Source organism: Penicillium malachiteum, assembly GCF_028827825.1.
Source record: "Penicillium malachiteum strain IBT 17515 chromosome Unknown utg000001l:1.0-8184562.0:1.0-8186909.0, whole genome shotgun sequence".
Lineage (NCBI taxonomy): Eukaryota > Fungi > Ascomycota > Eurotiomycetes > Eurotiales > Aspergillaceae > Penicillium > Penicillium malachiteum.
The window spans coordinates 6,153,288-6,178,495 of NW_026643094.1; the positions used below are offsets into that span (position 1 = coordinate 6,153,288).

Here is a 25,208-nt window from a genome sequence, read left to right on the forward strand (position 1 = left end):
CGAGGGAGACAAATTTCTATGTTACTCAGGGCGATATCAGAAACAACAACAAATAGAGTGAAATTGGGAGTGGAAGCACTCAAGGGAAATTACAGTACGAAATATTACATTAGGTCCACCCATGAACCTGGGCAGGAGGAGATTACAGGGTACTCGAAAAGGGTGATCTTGATGCCTTAATACCTCGCGTTGTTGCCTTGGGTGCAAAGTTCCGGTTTCAAGTACAATCAGCACGTGACCCGAAGACATGCTCTGATCGACTTCACCGCTCAGACTATCAAAATATCGGAGCGGAATAATATAATTATCCGTTCACACATATTGGATTCAACTTTCAACGGGGATTCAGTTCTCCATCCACGATCACGCCGGAGCGCATCCCCGTAACCAACCAAACCCCTTTTCGAAGTCCGTAACGAACTTCACAGCGCAACGATGGCCCCCAAGAACAAGAAGGGTTCCGACAGCGTAAGTTACAATAATCGGGCCCGGCGCTGCGGATTCCTTGAGAGGATCCCCGCAATTTTGTGGATGATGATCATGTTTGATGGAAACTAACAATGCGGTCTAGATCAACTCCAGGCTCGCCCTGGTGATGAAGTCCGGTAAGGTCACCCTGGGCGTTTCTTCTACCATGAAGTCTCTGCGCTCCGGTAAGGCCAAGCTGGTCATCATCGCTGCCAACACTCCTCCTCTCCGCAAGAGTGAGCTCGAGTACTACGCCATGCTGGCCAAGACCCCCGTCCACCACTTCTCTGGTAACAACGTAAGTACTAGAAGCTTTAATCTTCTTGACTTTATATTCAATACTAACTACTTGGAACAGATCGAGCTCGGTACCGCTTGCGGTAAGCTCTTCCGTTGCTCGACCATGGCTGTTCTGGATGCTGGTGACTCGGACATCCTTACTGGCACCCAGTAAATGGGTTGACTTGGGACAACTGGTGACCATAGGTGTTGGGTTGGAAATGTATGTGCAGTGACCACTTGATTGGAGGACTCACAGTGCACACAAATCCTGGGCCATGATTATCATTACATTGTGTTCCCTAGCTTTTAATAAGCAAGCCTGGCATTTATGAAGCCAGTTGACGTGATACTTGTTTCATTTTTTTGCCTTGTAAAAAAAACCAGTTTCCAGTATGGAAATTGTAGTAGTATTGTAACATTGGAAGCTCATAGTGAAAAGCTCAGTAATCGATTCCACTAAATTGTAAAAGTGGACCCCTCGCAGAGTGATATGGTTGGTCCGCTAGTAGGGTTAGGGCTTATTGCCACATCGCTGCTTGGAAATCAAACAATCCCGTGACCCGCCGGACACTTTCTTCTTTTCCTTCGACCCCCGACCACCAACCGACAACCAACAACTCCGTTCGCAGGAAGTGCTTATCGCCAATTTCCAGCATTCAAGATGGCCCGTCGTCCCGCGAGATGTTACCGCTACTGCAAGAACAAGGTGCGTTGCAGATTTTCGACCCTTTGAGGATTTTGTGTGCGGGAATCTCGGTTGTGGGGGAACATCTTGAGGCAGTAGCTGCACCACTTTCGCAACGGTCGGCAACATGCGCCGCCGGTGTGGTTCTGGTTTTTCAGCTTATCCTCACTTGTGGATGTTCTTTCCGGAAAAAATGGACCTTTTTTTCGTCTGTTATATCTGCGAACTAGAGAGAGATGGAGACATGAAATCATGACTAGGCAAGCTCGATCGCTAACCATGTATGTTCGTCATATAGCCTTACCCTAAGTCTCGGTTCAACCGTGGTGTTCCCGACCCCAAGATTCGTATCTTCGATCTGGGCCGTAAGAAGGCTTCCGTTGATGACTTCCCCAACTGTGTCCACCTCGTCTCCAACGAGTACGAGCAGCTGTCCTCCGAGGCTCTCGAGGCTGCCCGTATTTGTGCCAACAAGTACGTTCTATTCCGAACCCGATCGATCAACGACCGGAGATTTTTCGACTATCACCAAAGATTCTAATCCATGATTCTTCTAGGTACCTCGTCAAGATCGCTGGTAAGGAAGGTTTCCACCTGCGTGTCCGTGTCCACCCCTTCCACGTCATCCGTATCAACAAGATGTTGTCTTGTGCCGGAGCCGATCGTCTGCAGACTGGTATGCGTGGTGCCTTCGGTAAGCCCCAGGGTACCGTTGCTCGTGTGAACATTGGCCAGATCATTCTGTCCGTCCGCACCCGTGACGCTCACCGCGCCACCGCTATCGAGGCTCTCCGTCGCTCCATGTACAAGTTCCCCGGTCGCCAAAAGATCATTGTCTCCAAGAACTGGGGTTTCACCCCCGTTCGTCGCGAGGACTACGTCCAGATGCGCCAGGAGGGCAAGCTCAAGCAGGATGGTGCTTACGTCCAGTTCCTGCGTGGTCACGGTCTGATTGAGGAGAACATGAAGCGCTTCCCCGACGCCTACGAGAACGCTGCTTCTCAGGCTTAAATGGTTATGGGTTGATTGATTCAGAATACGAATTTCAAGAACGAAAAAATATCTCCAGCCTCTTAACCTCTTTCCTGTTCTTCCTATCTACCACCTAGCTTGATATCTCGTGTGCAATGGAGTTTCTCCAAGGGTCTAAATTACTCTTCTTCCTGCTGTAGCTTTCCTACTTGTATTTCGTAAGATTAGATATCCATTTTCTCCTCTTCGATAAGGCGACCCCCACCAGTACGACTCGACTAGGCTTGATAAGGAGATTGGCCTTCAGAGCTACAGGTTTTTGACCATGAACTTGTTGAATTGGCATGATGTCAGTGCCGCACTGGCAGTCCACGCATACAGTGCCATCAGCAACAAATTGGATACACTTGGGGGCAACGATCACTCAACGACTCGGACATCTAGACAAAGTCAAACTTGAAGCTTAGAATTCGAGCGTCATCATTTAATGCTTGATGAACAATATAGTCGGAATGACAGTCACAAAACAGAATGCACTCAAGACCCATCCCAAAGTCCCCCAGCCATAATCCTCGTAGATTGCACCAGACATTAAAGGCCCGATTAAGCCTGCCAAAGCCCAGGCAATCTCAGATATGCCATAGCTTTGGGCATAGCCACCATTATTACCCAAAGACCCCGGGCTTTCCGCGTCGATGTCATCACAGATCTTACTATACTCCGCATATAACCCTGTCAATGCCATAGCCGCGCCCAGCCCAATCAGGATGAGTAGTGCGCATAGCAACACTATCTGGTTCAAAGACTCATGGTCAACCAACCTAAGCAGTATCAAAGGGGGTATCATGATGAGTATCCCAATCGCGGATATCCAGCGCGCTCCGTACTTGTCAGCGGCCATTCCGAGCACAGGTCCAAGAAATGTGGGAAGGAGAAGAGCCAAGAAGGTCAATCCTGCTGGTAAAGATGACCAGTGAAATGTCTTCTTCACAAACATAGTCAAGGTTGTATCAAACGATGTCATGACCGTTGCTGTTACAAAATCTCCCCAGAAGGCCGCTAGCATTCGTTTTGATTTCCAAAGAGTAAAGATTGCTGGCAACGTCTTGCTTTCTGGACGAGAGATAGCGGGAGCTGGAATCTCTGTTAACGGTGATTCCCTAGGTGATTGCAATTGAAAGCTGGTAAGTGGCGATTCCAACCACCTAGCGGCGGACTTTTTCTCAATTATGATGAAGCGTAGGAAAATGTCAACCCCTAGGAATGCAAAGCATAGTCCAAAAACAGGGTAGTATCCCACACGTTCATACATAATCCCTCCAAGAACAGGTCCTATAATTGTCCCGAGAGATGAAGCAGCTGATACATAACCGAAGGACTGAGCAACTGTTTCCTTATTTGCAGTATCCGCTAACAAAGTAAGACCGACAACCTGATCAAATTAATTTAATCAGTTATAGTAACCTCAGAAGAGAAGCATCAGTATCAACTCACCCATGTGACACTTGCAGAAAACCCTTGTAGAAGTCGACCAATAATCAAGACGGGGAGCGTGGGCGCAAGACATAAAAGAAATGTAGCTCCTATGAGAGCCACGAGACCGATGAGAAGAGATGACCTTCGATGCTTCATTTTGTCTGCAAAGAATCCAAAGATAGGCGCCCCTGTCAGCAAAGCTGCCCCATAAACTGACAGTAAGACCGACACCCAGTGTTGAACTTGATCCTCTGCCACGTTTAGACGTGTCACCAATGAGAATGGAAAGATGGGTATAATGACGGAGTATATGAACATGTCCTATCCATTCTTCTCAGCTAAGTTTTTGAAATGCAACACTTGAATAGTGCACAGGTGGGAATCAGGACTTGAGCCGCCTGGATGAAGGGAAGGCATCATTTACAGTAAATATGGCCAGACACACAGTGAGAGTAATAATCCTGGTTAACGGTGAGAAAAACTGCCTTAGCCTCTTGTGAGATATGAAGGGACTATAATTACCAAGTTGATGAGCGCAACTTTAAGAGGGCTGGTCGCCTCTCCGGTCGGTTCACTCTATCCATAGCTCAACGATCTCGTGGGCACCTGGGTAAATGCTTGAACGCTTGGTCTGTGACCATACTTGAGAAAAGGATTTGGAGAAAAGCCATCTCAGGCTAACCTGGGCAGAAGATTACTCATAACCCCGGCATCAAACCTACCTAAGGGAGGAGTAACCGGATTAATCCCTGTGTCTTTGATCCAATTATCAACAAGCAGAGGGAAGGTAATATCGTACATGAGCATATGAATTCTTCGCGTCACTGCATGTGGTTATCCAGCTCATAGTAGTAATCCAAGTGGTACAATTCAATGCTTGGTACTTCGTGTCATTCATGAGCCATAATGCTGAAGGTTGTAGTTTATTGAAAGACCTGACTTGGATTGGTCACTGTGGCTCGAATCAGAGCTCCTGCTTGTTTGTTCAAGGCTGGACCGTGCATGGCTTGTAGTTAGCCCCGGGGTCAGCCCTGAAAGGCGGGTTGATCCAAATGTTTAAGTTCCAGTGGGCATCCATACAGATCTCTCGCATCCTTGTCTACTCCAGTTGGCTCGGTACAAGGTGTCCACTGGAAGTATACCTTCAACCAGGATATCCAGGTATGACAGGCCATTGCGTCACGGGATTGAATTCAACCCATCAATATGAAGATTATAAGTAATCTTTAGAGGAAAGATAAATAAGAGGACTCTCCTAGCATTTGGCTGAACTCGCTTAGCAGCTATCACCAGTTCAATCAATTGTTCTATCTCAATTATATTCTAGCATTTCGATCTATAATCCATACAGATATTATCAATTAGATCTCAAACAGCTCTCCTTGGATATTTCAATGTTTATTTGAAATCCGGCTGCAATGAGCCAACAGAGTCTCCAAAAGATCCAAGTCGGTCCTTCCGTTGACCTCGATCCAATCATCAAAGCCCTCCAACAAGACGGAGCAGTGATACTTCAAAGTCTTTTCTCATCTCAGCAAGTGAGATCCTTCCTTGAAGACACCAAAAAGCCTCTGGCATGCGCTCGACAGGGCACCGAATATTCGGACGAGAAGTTACGTCTATTTTATGGGTCCAAGACAAAAAGACTCTCAGATCTCACAAGCGTGAGCCCAACATTTCGAAAAGATTTTTTAGACCATGATCTGATTCATCGGGTTTGCGAAAGTGTTTTCGTCCCCCAGTGCGGCACATACTGGCTTGGTGGTGCTGAGATAGTGGAAGTTGGACCAGGTGAAAAAGACCAGCCTCTACACCGCGACCAGGACGAGTGGCCTATCTTCAAACTCATAGGTCCAAGTGCTCCTGAGGCATGTCTAAATTTTCTAGTTGCTCTCTCGGACTTCACAGAACAGAACGGAGCAACAAGAATAATTCCTGGGTCAAATAAACTGGATTACTCCGTTGCCTGTAACGGGGCCGGGGAGCCAATCCCGGCTGTTATGAATGCTGGTGATTGCCTTCTCCTCAGTGGGAAGACGGTGCATGGGGCTGGTGCAAATAATACAAATTATCAGCGACTTGGTCTAGTGCTTGCCATGCAATGCTCTTATTTGACACCCGAGGAAGCCTTTCCACTCCATGTTGGTCCCAAAACAGCAGAAACAATGAGCCCGCGAGCACGTAGTATGGTTGGATTGTCTTCGCACTTTGCCAAAGATGGTACAGGGCTCTGGCAGGGTGTTAATTGCACTGTTTTAAGTTAATGGGGGTCATGTATGGAGGTTGGATCTTATTGAATTAAAGCGAGCATCGAATGATTAACTTGAATCGAACAAAGTTAGGATTACCTTTCGTGTATTCATTTTTTTGTACCTAGCGTTCTCTCTTCAACCTCAGAAGTCCAACTTTTGAGGACCCAGAAATTTCATAGCAATTTCTAAGCCTGAGGTTGAATGTACCCTGATTTCTTGTGGTTAGACTGGTGAGACATACCAAGGGATATGGGCCAATTAACTGTGTATGAGACCACAACTACCATGACACTCCGCATATGCACATGCAAGTGACTTTCTGGCGGTCAAAACTGAAATATTCATCGAGGTCCACGAGAGGCAGTAGTAGGAGGGGAGAGTGTAGCAAAGATATTGGACAGGGTTGCCGGTGTGCCACAAGATCTCATGACGTAGATGAGCGACACACACGAGTAACTTGGAGTCCATCTACCAGTACATACTGAACTTAAGATTAATTTGGCTTCATGACTCTTTAGAACCACTAAGATGCATTTTGCAAGGTTTGAATACCTAATGTTTCGCCAAGATATGATCAGCGTGCAACTGTCTGTGACCAGAAAGCTCTTCTTACCACGTATATGAATATCTACATATGGAGATTTCAATTATCTGAGCTCCACAGGGTATCCTGAGATTCCTGATAGATAGAGCAAATTCCTATGTATGAGAGCTGCAGTGACATTATCCCTGTCATAACCAAAACAAGCTGCATCCCAAGGTTACGCGATGTGGGGGCCATAAGCGTTGAAAGCGGGGACTTCCCGTGCATCCGAACCAGGGAGAACCACCTAACCTTAAAACACCCCTCCACAACACTGGTGATCTCAGATACATTGTATACTCGGGGTCAAAATGGGTGGGAAACCATGGAGTTCGTCAGCATGCGCCGTCTGCAAAAAGCGCAAGGTCAAAGTAAGTGACTCGTCCAAGAAAATTGAGAATCCCCTGACTGAGGATCGACAGTGTGGTCTAGAAGAGCCTCAATGTGCACGATGCGTCAAAAGAGGTATCCCATGCCCTGGGTACCCAGATCGAAGTTTCATTCACCATAAATTCACCCGATCGAGTTATGAAAAACCAGATGTGGAGACAATATTTTCGACGCCTCTTACCCGAACACGGAGATCGCTATTGCCTCGCACGGTGCCATCGGCCCCGCAGACACGCATGCAAATGTCATCGGTTTATATCCTGAATTACTTTCCAATCGATATCAAAGAGAGCTTTGGAGTTGAGTCTTGGTATGCTATATTGGAAAATCTATTGATACTCCCAAGCAAGTCGTTGATGCTTGAGAAGGCCATCTCTGCACTGTCTTGCATTTATCTTGGGAAGATCAAGGGGGATGAATCGATTCTGCGGTATGGCGTTGAATTGTATAACGAGGGCATTAGACTCCTAGCAAATAAGTTGCGGCGTGGCATTCTTGATGATGACGTTCTCTACACTACTGTCGTCTTCCAAGTCCTAGAGGTAGGATTAGCCTGTTTGTTGTGTCCTAGAAAACGAGCTATGCTAATCTTTCAGATCATACACTGCCCTCACGGCCTCCGAATCTGGCTTTCTCATAAAGCAGCAACAAACGCTATTCTAAAGCGTTCTTATTCGAACATTACCGCCAGTGCTAATCCTATCAAAAAGGCTATAGTCGACATCGAGAAGCTTGCAACTGTATGTGTTGAACGAAATTTGCCCATTCATCATATGCTGACAATGATGTACCTCAGATGTATGCTGTGACAGCACCAAAAGGATCCATGAACAACTGGCAAAGCCTGCTACTTTCTCCCGCGGCCAGCCCTCTAGACGAATTATTTGAGATATACGTTAGCATTAACGAACTGTTTATCAAAGTAGAGGAGATCAGATCCATTGGCAGTCAGACAAGCCATGCAGATCTCTCTGCTTGCTGCTCTCTAAAACGGAGAATTCTCACATGGTATATCGAAAAAGGGAGCACAATTGGGCATCCTCCCACCCAATACCTCCACGGCGAATCCCCATGTGCCGACCTCTCTTCAAACGGACTATTCGGGTTACCTTATCGATTCCAAAACATGAGCACCGCACGTTACCATATCTTATACTGGATGGCCTTAATGACCGTCGAGATGCTGATCCATGTCATCTTTACCTCAATGACACACGCTAGTAACCAGGAATTTTCAAAGAGCACATCCATTTCACACGAGTCATGTATCATGGCGGAGTACTATGCCGATCAAATTTGTCGGTCGATACCGTATTGTCTCCAGGAAAAAATGAGTTCCTGGGGAACCCACGTTATTTTGTCATGCATGATTCATGTGAAGAAGCCTTACATCTCCCTCCGCCGAAAAGCCAAATTCCAGTGGTGTCGGGACGCGTTGCAGGTTATGAAAAAACGTGGCATTGATATTGCAGGGATTTTGAGTGACCTCAACCTGGATATACAACGCGCTTTTGAGGCATCTACTGTGGGTCAAGTGACTGAGATGATACTACGAGATGACTTATTCATATCACCATTCAAATCTTTGGCGCTTGAATCGTCATCTCCTGGAAGTATCAGTGATCAGGATGAAGTTGAAGCATGAGTTTTGAGGACCAACATGGAGAGACTCAATCCAATTATAGTCAAATCAATATGATTAAAAGTCTCAATCATGAGCCCTATTTCATAATTCAGAGCAAGGTATTAAGCTATGTTAATAAAAAGTTCAGAAGAGGTTTCAATAAAGTCTGCAACATGCTGATCTGCTAATTGTTTGGTAGGACCCGAATTCCTCCGCAGCTATGTTCCTCGAAACTTTCGACTAATCACACAAGGACGAGGATTAAAAGTTGGTGGAAGATCCATGTTCGATACGGTAGATGTCCTAACGACTATATTTGAAATAGACCTACGAACGCATCAAGGTAAAATACAGGGTGAAACGACGGCGTAGACTCAAAAGCGGGAGAATTTAGGACATTAGCACTCAGTGCTTTATGAAATTAATATTTGAAATATTTGCAGCTAATGAAAGAAAAACTTGATGTTACTACTCCATGTATGTAGTTCAGTCTTCCGGGTCCGGTTTCGTTCCACAACGCTCTTCATGCAACGATCCTGCAGCTATAAAGGAGTCAGTACAAGGCTCTCATGCTGGGTTTTTGCGGATACTCACCTGCTACATCTGCGGCCGTACAGGCATCTTTGAGACATAGACCAAGTGTATCTTTAAACGCTGGGCTCGGGCAGGTGCAAGCAGTATCCCATTGCGATGCACAGCCAGCTACCGCGGCAGCCTCGTTCAAGCATTGGTTCTATAATTGAGAGCAATAAGCATATATGATATGCCAATCGTATCTCCAAGTGGGGGAGATCAAACTCACAAAGCATCGGCTGGGAGAATCATCTGTAGTTTCGGCGATAGCGAAGAAGGCTAGGAAGGTGGCCAGAGGGACGAAGATTGAGAGCTTCATTCTGATGAGAATTATGTTTGATTTTCGAGATTATATGTAAAGAGATTGAGGTTTCAAAAATACTAATCAATGCCAGTGGAATTTTTGTTTAGGGCTGAGTTCGGGCGAGTGGGATTTTATATCCGTAGCCGGGCTTACATTCCTCAGGGCTACGGCGTTGTGTTTGGGTAAATAATTCGGATACCATGGTGATAATCGGTATGAGATCTCAAGAATGGGAAATCATGATCTCAGATCTTATTTTGGTCTGAATGTTATTTGATCGTAAATAATTAAAATTTGCCGCGTTATTCAGATATCTGCTCTCAGTGGCCACGATGAAAAACCTCAGTGTCCACTCCCAGGAGCATCGTAATCATCAATCATTTTACTATCTCACATAATTATACCATTGGAATTTTATCTAGGTGGTATAATACGTTCCGATTGTACAAACTTGGACTATGAACAGTTTACTGGTTGCTGGGGTATAAAAAAACATGCAGTCCATGAAATTTATGAAGACAATCTTTGTCCCCTTTTGTTAATACAGAGTACCACATATTAATGACTCTTCCATATTCCTGGGTGGCCTCAGGAATGTATGCCTACATAATACTATAATCAGCCTCCAGGAAGCTCTGATTGTACCTCCATAGCTCAAGTATTGAAATCTAGTCAGACGGTGCACAATTCCCGTTTAGTGATGACCTAGAGGCCCTCATGGATGAAGAATCATACCTGACAAAGTCTAAATTTGGTACTTAAGGCTTTTCCTGAAATCTATCATTGTAAAAATTCACGTTGATTACTCTCGAGGGTCACGCAGAAAGGGCCCAGAGGTCTAGTTGGAACTTAGCTAGCTCCTTGTCATTAATTGAAAATTTGCAGAAAGTAGTTCATACAAAAGGTTACAGATATGAATGTAGTACGGCTTCTTCAGCCCGAGGGAATTAATCGATAAGACTTCAGTATCGAAACCTTGGTACACTTCTTTCTAGGGAAATCATGCATATCAAGCACCTGGGCAACCTACGAGATTATTCATCTGATATTGTTATCCCCATCCACATGCGCCCAAGTAACCAATTCTTTCCAAGGGACTCGAGGGCAAAGAAATATTTCAGGTAAAAAAACAATACCCTAGATCTCACCAATGTGTCCACATGTATCATCATTCGAAACCTTGAAGTTATAGCGGACCAGGATAAATTGTATCAGCATCGCATTTTACCCCGGACAGAAATTATTTGTATTACGTACTAGCACTACTCAAGTGCTCCAACCTCCCGAATATGACTGTCAGCTTCAGATTTTCCATATTTACATATTTACATACTACCTTATAGTAGATGTAGTGTCTACAGTCTATCTATGTCGCACCGCCTGCCAGGTGATTGATCATTATGATTGGATAGGTGCACATTGCAGAGCTCTGTTCATTGGCTCTTGAGATCAATGAGACAACTTAATGAACCCACTGCAATGTTGGCCAGTTGACGTTTCAATTGACGAACATACTGGCATCCTAGGTGCCTGAGGCATACTATTCGAGTTTCAAATGAACTTGGAATTTGAAATAGTAGTATTTCAGTACTAGTAGTAAATCTAGTAAAAACTCTCATATTATTTATTGAGACCAAAACTCTGTACTACCCAAATTCAAGCTGGGATGAACATCGTCGTGATGTTATGCCTCCAGGGCTGTGCGTGAAATCCGACTCGGAATATCAATAATATATCCGTCCATGCATATGACACCACCACTGGCATCGACACCTGCACATGGGCACTGCCAGTGGCACTGGCACCCGGTTCAAGATATTAGTATCCATTCAGACTTGAATGCCAGTGTCTATGGATGGTTCAGATTGATAGGTAATATGGTAGCCTGAAGAATGGCAGCTTCCAACAACTTGAACCCCCAGGACTGGCATTATGACATATCCCCGGATATTCATGCATGCGACCGTATGTTATCAATCATACCAATAATCTCAAATTGAACATGAATTAGTCCCAGGTGGTCGGGTCCATTCCATCATGCATATCGACTATAGGACCAAATATACTAGTATATTGTACTCTGGATAAATCATAGACATGTATAGAGTACATCGCGGCCTACTCCGGACTAGCACTATAGTAACCAAGAATGATAAACATATTCAGCCCTGAAAGGGGCCATTGCTTTCCCAACCAAATGCCTATTGGTACAGACTATCCAATAGTGTAAACAGCGCGGACCAACAAGCAACCCATCCCCCCCCCAGAAGCCAATTTCTCAAAAATTTTCCTTTGTTTTTTCTTCCGGGGGTCAGACCAGACATCCGGGGAACTCTATCCTAGTCACCTGGCACAGCATCGGACTTGGCTCATTCCTCATATCAGTCACGCTTAGACTTGTAATGCCAAGATGAAGATGGGTCTCGCTTGCTCGGCAACTGAATTAGAATACATAATTGTCCCGAATAAGGCACCCCCCCTTTCCCACATCCCAAACACGAGGTTAAGGGCACTAGTCTTCTTGGGGGCGGGAACAAGTCACAAATAGCGTGGAAGATAGATCCAATGGATGACTTGAAACTGAGGGTGATCTCATTATTATCTCAAGCGGCATATCATAGTCCCACACCTTTCCCTCATTAACCCAACCTGTCTGAATGAACCCCCGGTCGCTCAACATGATTCTCCGGTATCGAAGACTCATTTGAAACTGACTTCATTATCGGTGGTTACTCGTTGCACATCCTTTCTGAAATCCGAAGTATTCAAAATGTTGTGAACCCGAAAGATGATCGTGGAATGACGATCGTGCGGGGTAAAGATGATAGGCCCCAAAAGAGGTGATAACAAAAACCACGGATCAACGATAATGTACCTATCTTTTCATCTATCTGAGATTTCAGTCTTATCGTGATGATCGTTTATCCGTCTATTTAGTGATTTTAAAGTGTAGATAGGGGATAAGTACCATGGGTACACTTCACGATGCAGCCCGAGAAGAATCCACTCTTATGCCGTGACTTGCCCACATGTGCACGCATCCGGACTAAGAAGTCGTATGTTTATCATGACCCAATAAGGATGAATAATCTGATCAACCTGTCGCAATTTAACCTCTGTTGACTCTACAGCATGAGCGACACGCTGGGAAAATATGGGTCGTGTTTTTAGGTTGATGGTTCATTAATTTACTGATAGGATCATCATCGATATTAAGGTGATCAATTATAGGTGTAGATTCCATACTGCGAAGTACTGCGAAGTACTACAGAATATGTATCTTGATAGGATTTTCAACATTCAATGCTCACATTGTTTCAAGACTAACATGGTAGTATGCAAAATTGTGTACATGCATCCATTTATCTGATGCCTCACCCCCAGGAATTAGCGCCCGCAGTACATCATGATGTATACAAACATTCAAGCATGTCGCAGAGCAATGGTCGCATTGCATTTCTCGGCGCATAATATTGCCTACAGCTAGGGGAATTTTACTCCCGGTCATGCATAGACGATACTACTAAACCCACATCGGAATATGACGAAACATGCTTGCAGCAGCCTGTCTAGGATCTATGTAGGGCAGGGGGCTAACGGCGACGGCCCATGATGGAGGGGGAGATCAGTATCTGAGCCGTGCACAGAAATCTGCATAACCCTGCGATACTTTGAATGCTATCATATAAACAGAAGCAATTATACTTAACCGTTCTCGGTACAAAGTTCGGACCCTCAAAAATGGAGACGTATCTGATTCGATTACACCATATACAAAAAAAGCAATAAGCACCCATCATATTGCGATATATTGCGAGTATCAATAAAATAAAGGTGTTGATGGTGTTATGAAAGTCTATCGCGTGATGTGAAACCACGTCATGAGAAATGCCGTGCCACCTCCATTGGGACTCGATGGGCTGCAAGGTTTGTCCTTGCAGGAGGCGGTCAGCTCCAGTTCCTACACCGCTGGTACTCGGGTTAAAGACCCGTCGCACTTGAGTCTGCGTGGATGTCTAAGACTATAGAAGGATGGGTTGACTCCTGTGAGGATTTGGGTACTTGTGTGTACCTGACTCTACAACAAGAGATCTTGATGGGTGAAGTTGCGACGCACGCTCCACCAGATGAGCCATTTACGTACAAGCTACTTTCCACACCTCCCCTGACTACGTGTCTGTTTTTGGTCATCAGAGGTTAGTGGAGGCGCTTCTGGATTGGGATCAACAGCATGACCCCCCTGATGAGCCCCCCCCGCAAGAGGCAGCCATCTGCCACATTTCCTGTCTTAGAGTCCCGCGCGCCAAAAGGACTTCCCAACGTGGTCGAAACAAAAAATGATAGGTGGGGACCCTGGTGCACGCGGAAGTGCCCCCAAGTCTTAACACGTATACTTCCGTACTTCCGTACAAGAACACGCAGAAATAAGGACCCCATAATTAGACTGGGGACTAGAACTTCGCCTTCAAGGTCGGGCGCGTACAGGAGTTTTAGCCACCCTGCATGGGTAACCAAGTCTGTTTCTGATGGGGCCAGATGGGGGGGACAGCTCTTGCATGGGTGCTAAATTCGGCCCCCCTTTTTTTGTTCACACCAGTTCTTCCCCCTTGAGACCGTGCTTCGTACATGTACATCGGTACCTGCGGAAACATTAGTCTCTTAACCTTCATGGCCCAACAAAGGCCCCGGCAAAGAAACTCCGGGGCCTGCAGTAGGGGGAGTGGGTGGGTCACCAATGAAAAGGCATCACGCCATCACTCATTCATGGCGTCATGCAGGCTGGAAATAGTGCATATTTGGTCGTGAAGTGATTGGCTGTTGCCCCAGACTCCGCTGCACATTGCAACGTTTTTGGTTTAGCGCGCCACTTGGATCCGCCCTCGGCCGCGAGTCCAAAGGCTGCTGGGGGTCTTCCTGCCCCTGCTCCGGCTTGCTGGCTGCTGGCTCCTACTTCCTGCCACCGCTACCGCTCTTGCTTGGAACCATTCTGGGGGGTTGAGGAACGAAAAAAAAGAGACCATTCTCGAACTTTGCCTATCCCCCCGAGAGTTTTGGAAACAAGAAGTTGGGAACCTTGGTTGAATGATTGAGTGATTGGGAGATGTGTCTCCCTCATTGATCCAAATTGAGGATCTTTCATTAGTTCTAGATAAGGGATGGAATCGACTCCGTCATTCAGATAGACAATGGCAATTTCATTGACAAGGAAGCTCGTCATTTCAGAATTCCGTATTGATCCAGGGTCCTCCCGAGGTCGTCTCTTTTGTCATCCCCAAATTAATGTGGAATGTCTGGGAAGGTTCATGAAGATCTCGGATTGCGTGGCGGTTTGACTGTTACCGGGTCTCGTATGTGACGGGCGATAGTGGTACGGAAACGGGGGAAGAAGTGGATAAAGATGCGCAACAATGGGGTAACAAAGGTGGAATCATCGAATGAGTAGAGGGAAGGGGCAGTGCAGATCACACGAGGAAACCCGTTTGAAACTGTAATGATACCGTCATAGAACACCCCAATAGAATACAGCCCTGTCGTTGACTGGCACCTGCTGTACTGTCACTCTTCCCCATATGACTCTTTCTCCTTAGAAACTTCCTTATCATCATCTTCTTCCCTCGTTCCTTCTCACTCTCACTTCACTTCCCTCGATCTTATCTTTCCCGCTTTCTTCTCTTCTCTTCTCTCCCTCCCCCCCCTCCACCTCTTCTCCTATATACGGGACCTTGCACTCGATCTTCGGCGATATACTATACTTTCAACCCCCAATTCGCTGTTGCCATCCGACAAGGAGTGCTACCCTGTATCATCCTCTCATCTACTCCCCTTCGACTATCCTCTTTGGCTCTCAATTTCATTTCGAGTTTTGAACTACCACTCGAATTCTTGCTATATTGCCATCTGATTGCTATCTGGATTGTCCCAATACCTGGACTGCCCCCCCCCGACTTCTATTCGCCTCTCGTCTTCGTCCTGGATTCAACGATCACGAAGACGTCCTTTGCGGATCACCCATACGTGCCTTGTGAATACAGCTAGTCGAGCGATTGAGAGGTCTTTCTATCCTGGGAACCTGGCCTTTGAGCACTCCGACTCTTCCGAACTTGGAATTGGCCTTTGCTCCCCCAGGATCCCCCGAAACGACTCTTCCTGGACTTTCGATCTCTATCGAAGCTTGATTCTTTGATTCAAGCTTAGGTATTGACTCGACGAGTGGAATTCTTCTCCATTCGATCTATTTCTTGCATCATCGCTCTTCTTGCCCAACTGGTCCCCACTCATGACTCATTAATCAACTTCTATATCTGAGTCACGACCAGTGCCAACCTTGAACCTGGTGTTCACAGGCATTTTGTCTTTTACGTTTTCTTCTTTTATACTTGCTATACTGTTCCATCCAAGTCACGATATTACGCAGCGCTATCTCAACTTCTCAAACCCTTCAATTCGTCAACCATTCAGGCCTGACCACCTTTGACTTTCAACCTCAACATACATTCTTTCGAACACTTCTCTACTTATCATTCGTCCTGGCCCCCTTCAGCCATCACCAAAAAACGAAAACGACATACAAATGAGCACATAACGGTCTTTACACCCTTTCCTTAAGCGTCTACCACCCCTCCTCGGGTCATTCCAGCTGCGCCCTGCGCCGTCTTGTCATTTTGCCTTTTCCTTGTCTATCAATCCTCTTTCCTCCCTTTCATCGGTATATTTTTACGACATTCAAGCCAACCGAACGGATATTTGCCCGCCTTCTGCCCTCGGTTGTCCTGTCAATTCCGTCCGATCACAGGCCTGATTTTCTACCTTCTTGAACCTTATAATCATTTTCAATAGCCTGGTCGCTGTTCCTTTTTCACTTTTCACTTTTTTTTTTTGTTGCCACGCCTGGAAGCGTCCCTCCACGTGCAACTTCTTTAAGCGCATAGATATTATTTGTTGGAGCCTATCTTGCCTACTTGTTTTTGTTCTTGTTTACCATTCTCACCTCTCAACTTCACATCAACATGTCATCAACTATGGAGTCCCTTAAGAAGAACTTCGTCAAGGATGAGCTCCTCGATGGCCGCTTTCGAACAGTGGCTCCACTGAACTCAGGATCATTTGGTATGGTCTACCTCGCCAAGGACATGAAGACTGACCAGCAGGTTGCCATCAAGTGCCTGTCCAAAACTCTTTTTCCAGATTCATCGGCCCCTTTCCCAATGGATGATCGTTTTGAAGAGCTACAGTGCCACCTTACTTTTGGCTTCCATCCCAATCTGGTTAACCTGATCCACTCCTTCGAGACTCAGACTCACATGTACTTGGTTTTGGAGTACTGCGCCAATGGTGACCTCTACGAGGCTATCCGTTTGAACCGTGGTCCTTTGGAAACTGAACATGTCCGTGATTTCATGTTACAGCTTGTTGATGCTATCGAGTTCATGCATTCAAAGGGTCTTTACCATCGCGATATCAAGCCTGAGAACATCTTCTTAACCTCTGATGGATCGATGAAACTGGGTGACTTCGGTCTTGCCACACGAGACTCTTGGTCTCACGAGGCTTGTGTGGGTAGCGACCGTTATATGGCCCCCGAACAGTATGAGCCACCTTCCTCGGGCTACTCTCCTGCCAAGGCAGACATCTGGTCTGTGGGTATTTGTTTGTTGAACATCTTGTTCGCACGCAATCCATTTATCACTCCCACCGAATCCGATGTCCTTTTCTTGGACTATGTCCGTGACCGCCAGTCACTTTTTGACATCTTTCCCAATATGTCTCAGGATACCTTTGAGATCTTGACTCATTCATTGGCCCTTGACCCTGAGAGACGCTCCCTGTCCGGCGTTCGCAGCTGTATCTTGCGTGCTGTCTCTTTCACCACTGATGACGAATCTCTCGATGAGTTCTGCACTGAGGATCGTGAGGTTGTCACCGCCAGTGCCAACCGTGAGCCTCTGCGCACTCCATCCATCCAGAGTCCTCAAATCAACCATGGTGACTCATTCCCTGGGCCAAGGCTTTGCAGTCTAGTCCTCCTCTTGCCAATCGCCAGCTTTCTGTTATCCCTGACAACGAGAGTTACTCTGAGGATCTGTTCCCTCCCTCTGAGGTGGCCGGAACTTCCTGGTTCTCTACCCATGACAACTTGTCGATGGCCTCGGTCCTTGAATCTGCCCTCAGCGAATCTATTCGCTCCCTTCACATTCCGCAGAACAAGCGCCCCATGCTCCCTCGCTCGGATCCTGTCCCTATCACTGGGTCTCTCCCAAGCCATGCCACGAAGCCCTTGCCGTCTTTGTCCATGGTGTTCGGAAAGAACTCAACTGACCAGATTTCGAAGAGTTGGAGTGATCTCTGGGATGAGGAGGAGTCAGAGAACGAAGATCTTTCTATCCAGCAGCGTCGTGAGCAGAACTCTCGCAGCTGGAGCCAAGAAAGCCTTTCGGGCACACAAACTGGATTGCACGAGCTGGCCTCTGTTATCCCTATCGACCAACCCCACACTCCAGTCATTCAACCCGCTGCCCCTCGCGCTATCCGAGCCAATTCTTTGGAAGCTGACAGCGACACCGGAACCTCGAGCAGCACTCCTCGTCCCATTCCTCGCCAGTTATCGCCTAAGAAATCCAATCTCGACAAGTGGGCCGAATTGGGCGACAAGCGCCGCAACTGCAAGACCCGAGAACCCTTGAGTCCGCAGCGTGCTGGTCGTAACTGGCGACGTGACTGGGGCCTTGGGTCTTCCGGGTTCGATCACGGTACTCGACCCAAGCGTGAGTCACCTCAATCCGATCGTCGCCGTCAACTCTTCCTTGCAAAGGACTGGCGACGTGAAGCTGCGGAAGCGCCTAAAGTTTCTCCTCTCAAGCACTCGTCATACGATGGCAGTGTCGATGAAGACCTGGATCTTGTGGGTGGATGGCATGATCTCCACCTGTAGCATATTTCGCCATTGCTGATTCTTCCAACCTTGTTCAATTTCCCCTTTCTTTCCGTCCGCCACGCGTCCTGTTTGCACTGTTTCGATTCAGCTGGGAAAAAAGTTCAAAAAACCCCACCAATGATACATTAATGTTGTGTTGGATTCTTTTTCTTTCTATTTTTCATTTTTATTTTCCTTTCTCGCACGTCTTGTTGTTTTTGATCCTTTTTGTTTGCTGATGCTCACCTCCTCTGTCCTTCAAGTTGCTGCAGGACACTTCTTTTTTCTCTTCTCCTTTTCTTGTCCTGCAGCACTGCTCCCAACCATTTTATCTTCTGTTCTTTTCTTATCTCTGTACAATATGGAGTTGGGGCAGCAGAGGGCAGGTGGCAGCATCATGCACCAAAAAAGACTAGAAGGCGGGGTGAAATTTCATCGAGGGGAGGATTTATTTTTACGCATTCGGACAAAAGCGACTCGGAAAAGCAAAAGGAACAGAAATTTGATGGAGTGGTATGTCGGCATAAGGAGTTCCAACTACGCATATTGGACTTCATTTTGGCAACAGGTTGAAACACGGCCGTTTTTCTTGGATACTCTCCCTCTACTTTATTGTACCTAGTTTGGGATGTTGATGGGAGAATTGAATTATTATCCGTGAAAGATTTATTTTATTCGTAGATCAGTAGATTTCATTGTAGACTGTATTCTTGCACATTGACAATAGTAGAGAAGCGCCAGTTTCAAGTTGGATGTCAACTTCGAGTTGTCTCGTAGGTAGTAGTATAGCTAAGTCCTACAATGCTATCAATTCTGAGGCCTTGATGCTCACCCTTCTATCCCTCAATTTCTAGTACAATTCATTATCGATCTAACCAGAAAATTCATACTTGAGTCATACTTGTAATTCACTATAAATAACTTCAACTTGAAACTTGAAGCTCAGTGGAGTCTTGCCAAGTCACAATCAGCGGTGAAAAGGGCGGTGACCCCAGCTTAAACCCTTTGAGATGACACGATCCACTTTTCTGTCCACAGCTTTCCCGCTCTATGGTGCTTCGCTTCTTGAAGTCAAGGCGAGCACACAATTCAAGTTACAATCACTCTTCTATTCCAAATAACTCTCTTGCTGAAAACCCAAATTCTTCGCGCGATACGAACACGATACGCTCTTTCCTCTACCCAATAGATTCAAGACCCTAGACCCTGAACATCGAAAGCCGAGCCTCGAAAACCCGAACAGATAACGAGTACGCTTGGCCCCGCCACCTACGATAATGGGCCCATCATAACCGTCTATATACTGTATGGGATCTGGGTTGGAACTTGGATTAGTATATCCTTTGAAGATCAGGGTTGTCGGAAACCCATCCCGTTTGCTGCTCTTGACCTGGTCGGTATCAGTCGCGTCAAGTGGTTGAGATAAGCCCGGGGAGGAGGGTAAACACGAACCCAGCCACAGGCAGACATCCTATAGCGATAAGATGCCGAGATCAGAATGGTCTAGGTTAACCTGGGCCTACTGTATTCTTGTGCTAGCTGGTTCCGGGGTTGGAGATCACAATCAAGATACACTACGGGCGATTGAAAACCAGCTGCCGAAGCAGGTACCGATATCCGATACGATATGTGCCGTGGAGAATATAAATCCGTGGGAGGTGGAGGCGGAGATATTTTGTGAGCCAGTTTGTGTTGCGACGCGTGGGAGCTCGGCGCATGATGCTATTGTCGCGCCTGTAACTACTGCGACAGACTCTGCAACTACGGTGGAAGAAAGTTCTGGCGCTAGTACTATTACCGGAGCCGGAGCCGGAGCTACACCACCAGTCGAGCAAGTTACGGTTGAAACAGACACAGAGCAAGACACAGACTCTTTGCTTGATAGTGCAAGTTTTCTTTCCTTTGAGGACTGGAAGAAGCAGAACCTAGCCAAGGTTGGGCAGTCTGCTGAGAATGTTGGAGGCGGTCGACGAGTAGCTGCAGCTGGCAAGGAGGGTCGTCGTCAACCGGGGATCAACAATGCGTTGGATTCACTTGGCGATGATGCGGAGATTGAGCTGGAATTCGGTGGGTTTGGGGCTGAGACACCCGAAGCCAGCCCTACTGCGTGGGGCACGCCGATTTCATCAGCACATGCCGATAATTTGGATGCTCGTGTTGAAAATGATATCAATGCTCAGCGTGTTCAACAGGCAGAACTTTCACGCCGCAAGGATGCCGGAACAACGTGCAAAGAGCGCTTCAATTATGCCTCTTTTGATTGTGCGGCTACCGTGCTGAAGACCAATCCAGAATGCAAAGGATCGTCATCGATTCTTGTTGAAAACAAGGATAGTTACATGCTGAATGAGTGCAGGGCTAACAACAAGTTTTTGATCCTGGAACTATGTGATGACATTCTTGTGGATACAATTGTGCTTGCCAACTACGAGTTCTTCAGCTCAATCTTCCATACGTTCCGTGCTAGCGTGTCTGATCGTTATCCTGCAAAGCCAGACCAGTGGAAAGAGTTGGGTGTGTATGAAGCGCGCAATACTCGGGAGGTGCAGGCCTTTGCGGTCGAAAACTCTCTGATTTGGGCACGCTACCTTCGCATCGAGTTCTTGACGCATTATGGTCATGAATTTTTCTGTCCTGTCAGCCTTGTCCGGGTTCATGGAACGACGATGATGGAAGAATACAAGCATGATGAGAGTGCTGACCGGGGCGAGACGGAAGTCTTGGAGACGGTTGAACATGTGGAGACCCTCAGGGAGGTTGAAGCTGAGATAGCTGCACTCTCAGTGGATGAATTTGTACCGGAAGAGATCGAGAGGGATCAATCTCCTGACATCTGCCTTCAATCTCCATCAGAGGTAGAACTTCTCCTACTTGGTGTTGCACAGAAACCCACGGAGATTTGTGATATTACCGAGCGGCCGCCAGGCGATACTGCCCCAGACAGATCCGCTGCGACGGACCCAAGCAAGCAAGTACCACGCACCGATTCTACAGGATCTACGGGGGAGGGTGTTCAAGCCTCCCAGTCTGGCCACTCAGCTCCACCAAAGGCAGTTGAAGATCTCCGGAAACCGGGGGACACCGCGAAAGCGATAGTGACCACGCCTGACGCCTCAGCTGCAGCCGCAGAGTCAGGGCAGCAGGACTCTACTGTCGAGAATCCTGGTAAATCAACGGGGAGCTTTAAGGAAGAAAACACCCCACAGCCTGAATCTATCAGACCAACATCGACCCAACCTCCTTCTTCAAACCCAACTACCCAAGAGTCATTCTTCAAATCCGTCCAAAAGCGACTTCAAATGCTTGAATCAAATTCTACCCTCTCTCTTCTTTATATTGAGGAGCAATCTCGTATCCTCCGCGACGCATTCAACAAGGTCGAGAAGCGTCAACTCGCAAAGACATCTACTTTTCTCGAAACTCTCAATGTGACTGTTCTCAGTGAGCTTAAAGAGTTCCGAGAGCAATACGACCAGGTTTGGAGCTCTGTAGCGTTCGAGTTTGAGCACCAACGAATGCGATATCACCAAGAACTGCATTCGCTTAGTGCCCAACTCGGTGTGCTAGCCGATGAGTTGGTCTTCCAGAAACGGGTTACCATCATCCAGAGCATCATGGTTCTATGCTGTTTTGCTCTGGTTTTATTTTCGCGAGGATCTGTCAGCAACTATATGGAGTTTCCTCGCGTCCAACGGATGGTCACTCGCTCCTACAGTCTGCGAGACTCGTCCCCTATTTCCCCATCTGCCAGTCCCGGGTCTACCCGACCTACCTCTTCCTACCGCGAGAATGAAACCCATCGACGAAACCTCTCGGAGAGTTCCTCGTCGCAGGACAGCCCCAGTCCCAGTCCTGTCAGCCCATCTATCTCATACATCCCGCCGACTCCGACATCTGACATTTCCCGGGAGATCGAGGACAACGATAAAATCGACGCACCTCCATCTCCAGATTCCATGTCGGTGCCCACCTTTGAAACTCCCCAATTCCGATCTCAGAGTACTCCTCCTGTATTGAATGGTCATGCCCCGATCCTGAACCCGGATCTCGTGGTAGACGAATTTGCATCGACATCTGAGAGCTCTCAGACATCCGATGAGCAATTTTTAACCCCCTGAACACTGCACACATTTGTGGGCTGGTCCCACCTAAAACATTTCATGCCGACTCCATGCTTTCCCACCCGCCAGGTGAATTTCTCATAGCCATTTTGTTTTTGTTTTTCTGTTTCCTTCGATTTCTATCTGGATCTATGTTTTTGGCGTTTTGAGGCATGTACCTTCACGATCTGGCGAGTGTACGTTTAGATGATGCACGATCAAGATTCCCACTATTGTTTAGACTGTAATCAAGTGATCTTGAGATGGCAATGCTGTCTCGAGCGAAAGAATTATTACCTGATCTCAATTTTTATTTACTTTGAATCAACTGTTTGAATTTTCATGGAGAACCACACTTTGAATGACATCTGGAAGTGCTATGTATACAACCTTGGAATTAGACTGGGTGTCGAGAATTTCAAGTTCAAGTTATCTGGACCTACTACATAGTACATAGGTACTAACTCGGAAAATTGAAGATTTACAAACAGATAACATAGACCTTTGAGATAAATAGTAGGCCTCTTTTACTACTTGGGTTGGCACATGTGCATAATACAGCTGGTCATATGTCGCAGGACGTACTAGTATTTAAACCTTGGAAGGCACTGTGCGGAAGTTACTACAGGGATACGGAGTACTAGGTATAGCCCTCAGGCTGGTGGTAATATTAAAATCATTTCCAAGGTTGGAATGGATTGATTATTTAGACTTGAATTTGTTTTGGGGATATCTAGGTATAAGGATTATAGTAAATAGTGCAGGGTAGGGAGAGTCGACCATTCAAGGAACCAGAGCTCCCTTATATTTGAGTAAAAAGATCCCCAGATAACTTCTCTGCTCTGCTAGTCTAGCGGTCGGCGACCCTTCTGGGGGACAAAGGTACTGAAATGCGGACGCTGGACCCATCTTCAGTGGCAGAGACTTTACCGGCGGGTGGGAGGGTATCTGGCTTCGGCCAGGGAATAATGCTTTTTTTTTGAATTTTTTATATTTTTACCTATCATACTTCTAGCTATTCCCTTTCTACTACAGCTTTCAGATCCTCTAAATAAAAATAATTGATGGAGATAGACGGGATTATGGGATGGGGATGGATGCATCAAGTGAGAGATGTTGAGGCTATTCACGCATTTCTGATTTTGAAGGTCCTGGGTTCGATTCCTGGTCTTGCTGGATTTCTTTTTCTTTTTTTTCTTGTAATGTAGTACCTTGGTACTAATGGTCTTGGTCTACTACATACTACCTAGGTAGCATGATTCCTTCGAATCAAATCCCAGGCGAGGTAGCGGGTATCAAAGGCTATAGAACATTAGAGTCATGACTGCCTCCAGTATAGACTACATGATATCCCTTGTTATGAAGTCGCGGTCTTGCATCAGATCTTCCCAGATGCTCTTTAAGGAGAACCCCATCGATAGTCAATCTTATATCCTCCCATTACAGATCCTACCCTAGGGCCAGTGTTTACTTTGAACTACTGGCGCTTGAACTGCCATCATGTTCCGCATGTATCTAGTCATATGTTGATATATGTACTGCCGCGGCCCTTGTCTAAGCCCCTTCCAGCTGCTGATCTCACCACTGGGTCATTTCACTTATTTGTCTGGCAGATGTACTCCGTAGTGACCGGCTCGCTAGATCAATACACGCAAAACAATATTCCAAGGTTTCACCAGTCCCTTGAGTATTTTGTCTTAACTTTGGTATAAGAAATCAATATTAGAAAAATCAATATATCAAATAATTAATTCCAAGACAATAACAAGGTCCGTGTACAGATGAAATCACAAGAGCACTGGAGTGCAGTAGACGTGTAGCAAGAATGTCTGTCGTCATCCGAGTCATAGTGTGTTGCCGGGCCAACAATCAGAATCAGCATTTTTCCTTTAACCCGCAACAACACACGTTTAACACGTTTTTTCCCTCTCTATCCCGATCCACCGATCAGAACTTGAACTTGACAGAACTCCCATTTCTACACTCATACAAACACCCTCTTGTCTTATCCCCACAATCAACTTCTCTCTACACAATCCAATACAAAATGGACTCCACACAAGTTCAGCCTCTGGCCGACCGCTCAACCAACACCCACCTTGCCAACACCAACGCGGACAAGACAGACATGAAGTCTACTGACCTGTCTTCAATGGAGCAACACCGACAAGCCCTTCAGAGCAAACTGGATAATGGCGAGAAGTGAGTAGATTCCTGGTTTTCCGATTCTCTTTTGTCCATCCTGGAACAGCAATGCTAATGATGTTTTCTTAGGCAACCCGGTGCTTACGTTTCTCCCTCCGATGATATTATGAGTCCTTGCACAAAGAAGCTGAGTGATATTAAGGGCAAGCGATTCAAGAAGTATGTAATCTGGACTGGTGATATTTTTTGAGAAATGCTAATTATTATTTTTCTCCCACAGTGCCGGCAAGCCCCAATCATTGTTCGCTAAGCTTGGCAAGAAGAGTTACGAACAATCCTCCGCCGAACAGAACCGAAATGCGGAATAGATTCAATTGAGTCATGCTCTATTGATTTCTACGATTTTTGGATCTTTTTCTTCTTCTGTGATTCCCATTGCACTT

General features: G+C 46.4%; 9 protein-coding genes across 9 annotated transcripts; 7 read left to right on the forward strand and 2 right to left on the reverse strand.

Moving 5' to 3' along the window:
- Nucleotides 1-435: 435 nt before the first annotated feature.
- Nucleotides 436-922, forward strand: N7483_002298 (60S ribosomal protein eL30; the record flags this gene model as incomplete). Its single annotated transcript, XM_057085735.1, has 3 exons — nucleotides 436-468; nucleotides 572-766; nucleotides 827-922. The coding sequence occupies 3 exons, from the start codon at nucleotides 436-438 to the stop codon at nucleotides 920-922; spliced, it is 324 nt and encodes a 107-aa protein (XP_056951884.1).
- Nucleotides 923-1,411: 489 nt separating this feature from the next.
- N7483_002299 (60S ribosomal protein uL16) lies at nucleotides 1,412-2,446 on the forward strand (the record flags this gene model as incomplete). Its single annotated transcript, XM_057085736.1, has 3 exons — nucleotides 1,412-1,456; nucleotides 1,734-1,909; nucleotides 1,993-2,446. The coding sequence occupies 3 exons, from the start codon at nucleotides 1,412-1,414 to the stop codon at nucleotides 2,444-2,446; spliced, it is 675 nt and encodes a 224-aa protein (XP_056951885.1).
- Nucleotides 2,447-2,891: 445 nt separating this feature from the next.
- Nucleotides 2,892-4,201, reverse strand: N7483_002300 (MFS transporter; the record flags this gene model as incomplete). Its single annotated transcript, XM_057085737.1, has 2 exons — nucleotides 2,892-3,839; nucleotides 3,902-4,201. The coding sequence occupies 2 exons, from the start codon at nucleotides 4,199-4,201 to the stop codon at nucleotides 2,892-2,894; spliced, it is 1,248 nt and encodes a 415-aa protein (XP_056951886.1).
- Nucleotides 4,202-5,301: 1,100 nt separating this feature from the next.
- N7483_002301 (phytanoyl-CoA dioxygenase family protein) lies at nucleotides 5,302-6,147 on the forward strand (the record flags this gene model as incomplete). Its single annotated transcript, XM_057085738.1, has 1 exon — nucleotides 5,302-6,147. One exon carries the CDS (start codon nucleotides 5,302-5,304, stop codon nucleotides 6,145-6,147), a length of 846 nt encoding a protein of 281 aa, XP_056951887.1.
- An 882-nt stretch (nucleotides 6,148-7,029) lies between these two features.
- N7483_002302 (Zn(II)2Cys6 transcription factor domain-containing protein) lies at nucleotides 7,030-8,753 on the forward strand (the record flags this gene model as incomplete). The annotated part of the gene is made up of 3 exons (XM_057085739.1): nucleotides 7,030-7,650; nucleotides 7,705-7,848; nucleotides 7,905-8,753. The coding sequence occupies 3 exons, from the start codon at nucleotides 7,030-7,032 to the stop codon at nucleotides 8,751-8,753; spliced, it is 1,614 nt and encodes a 537-aa protein (XP_056951888.1).
- Nucleotides 8,754-9,218: 465 nt separating this feature from the next.
- N7483_002303 (uncharacterized protein) lies at nucleotides 9,219-9,624 on the reverse strand (the record flags this gene model as incomplete). The annotated part of the gene is made up of 3 exons (XM_057085740.1): nucleotides 9,219-9,274; nucleotides 9,327-9,465; nucleotides 9,535-9,624. 3 exons carry the CDS (start codon nucleotides 9,622-9,624, stop codon nucleotides 9,219-9,221), a joined length of 285 nt encoding a protein of 94 aa, XP_056951889.1.
- Nucleotides 9,625-16,616: 6,992 nt separating this feature from the next.
- On the forward strand, nucleotides 16,617-18,538 carry N7483_002304 (putative serine/threonine protein kinase; the record flags this gene model as incomplete). Its single annotated transcript, XM_057085741.1, has 2 exons — nucleotides 16,617-17,627; nucleotides 17,651-18,538. The coding sequence occupies 2 exons, from the start codon at nucleotides 16,617-16,619 to the stop codon at nucleotides 18,536-18,538; spliced, it is 1,899 nt and encodes a 632-aa protein (XP_056951890.1).
- Nucleotides 18,539-20,004: 1,466 nt separating this feature from the next.
- Nucleotides 20,005-22,638, forward strand: N7483_002305 (Sad1/UNC domain protein; the record flags this gene model as incomplete). Its single annotated transcript, XM_057085742.1, has 1 exon — nucleotides 20,005-22,638. The coding sequence occupies one exon, from the start codon at nucleotides 20,005-20,007 to the stop codon at nucleotides 22,636-22,638; it is 2,634 nt and encodes an 877-aa protein (XP_056951891.1).
- Nucleotides 22,639-24,667: 2,029 nt separating this feature from the next.
- On the forward strand, nucleotides 24,668-25,133 carry N7483_002306 (Spo12 family protein; the record flags this gene model as incomplete). The annotated part of the gene is made up of 3 exons (XM_057085743.1): nucleotides 24,668-24,822; nucleotides 24,895-24,984; nucleotides 25,046-25,133. The coding sequence occupies 3 exons, from the start codon at nucleotides 24,668-24,670 to the stop codon at nucleotides 25,131-25,133; spliced, it is 333 nt and encodes a 110-aa protein (XP_056951892.1).
- Nucleotides 25,134-25,208: the final 75 nt, after the last annotated feature.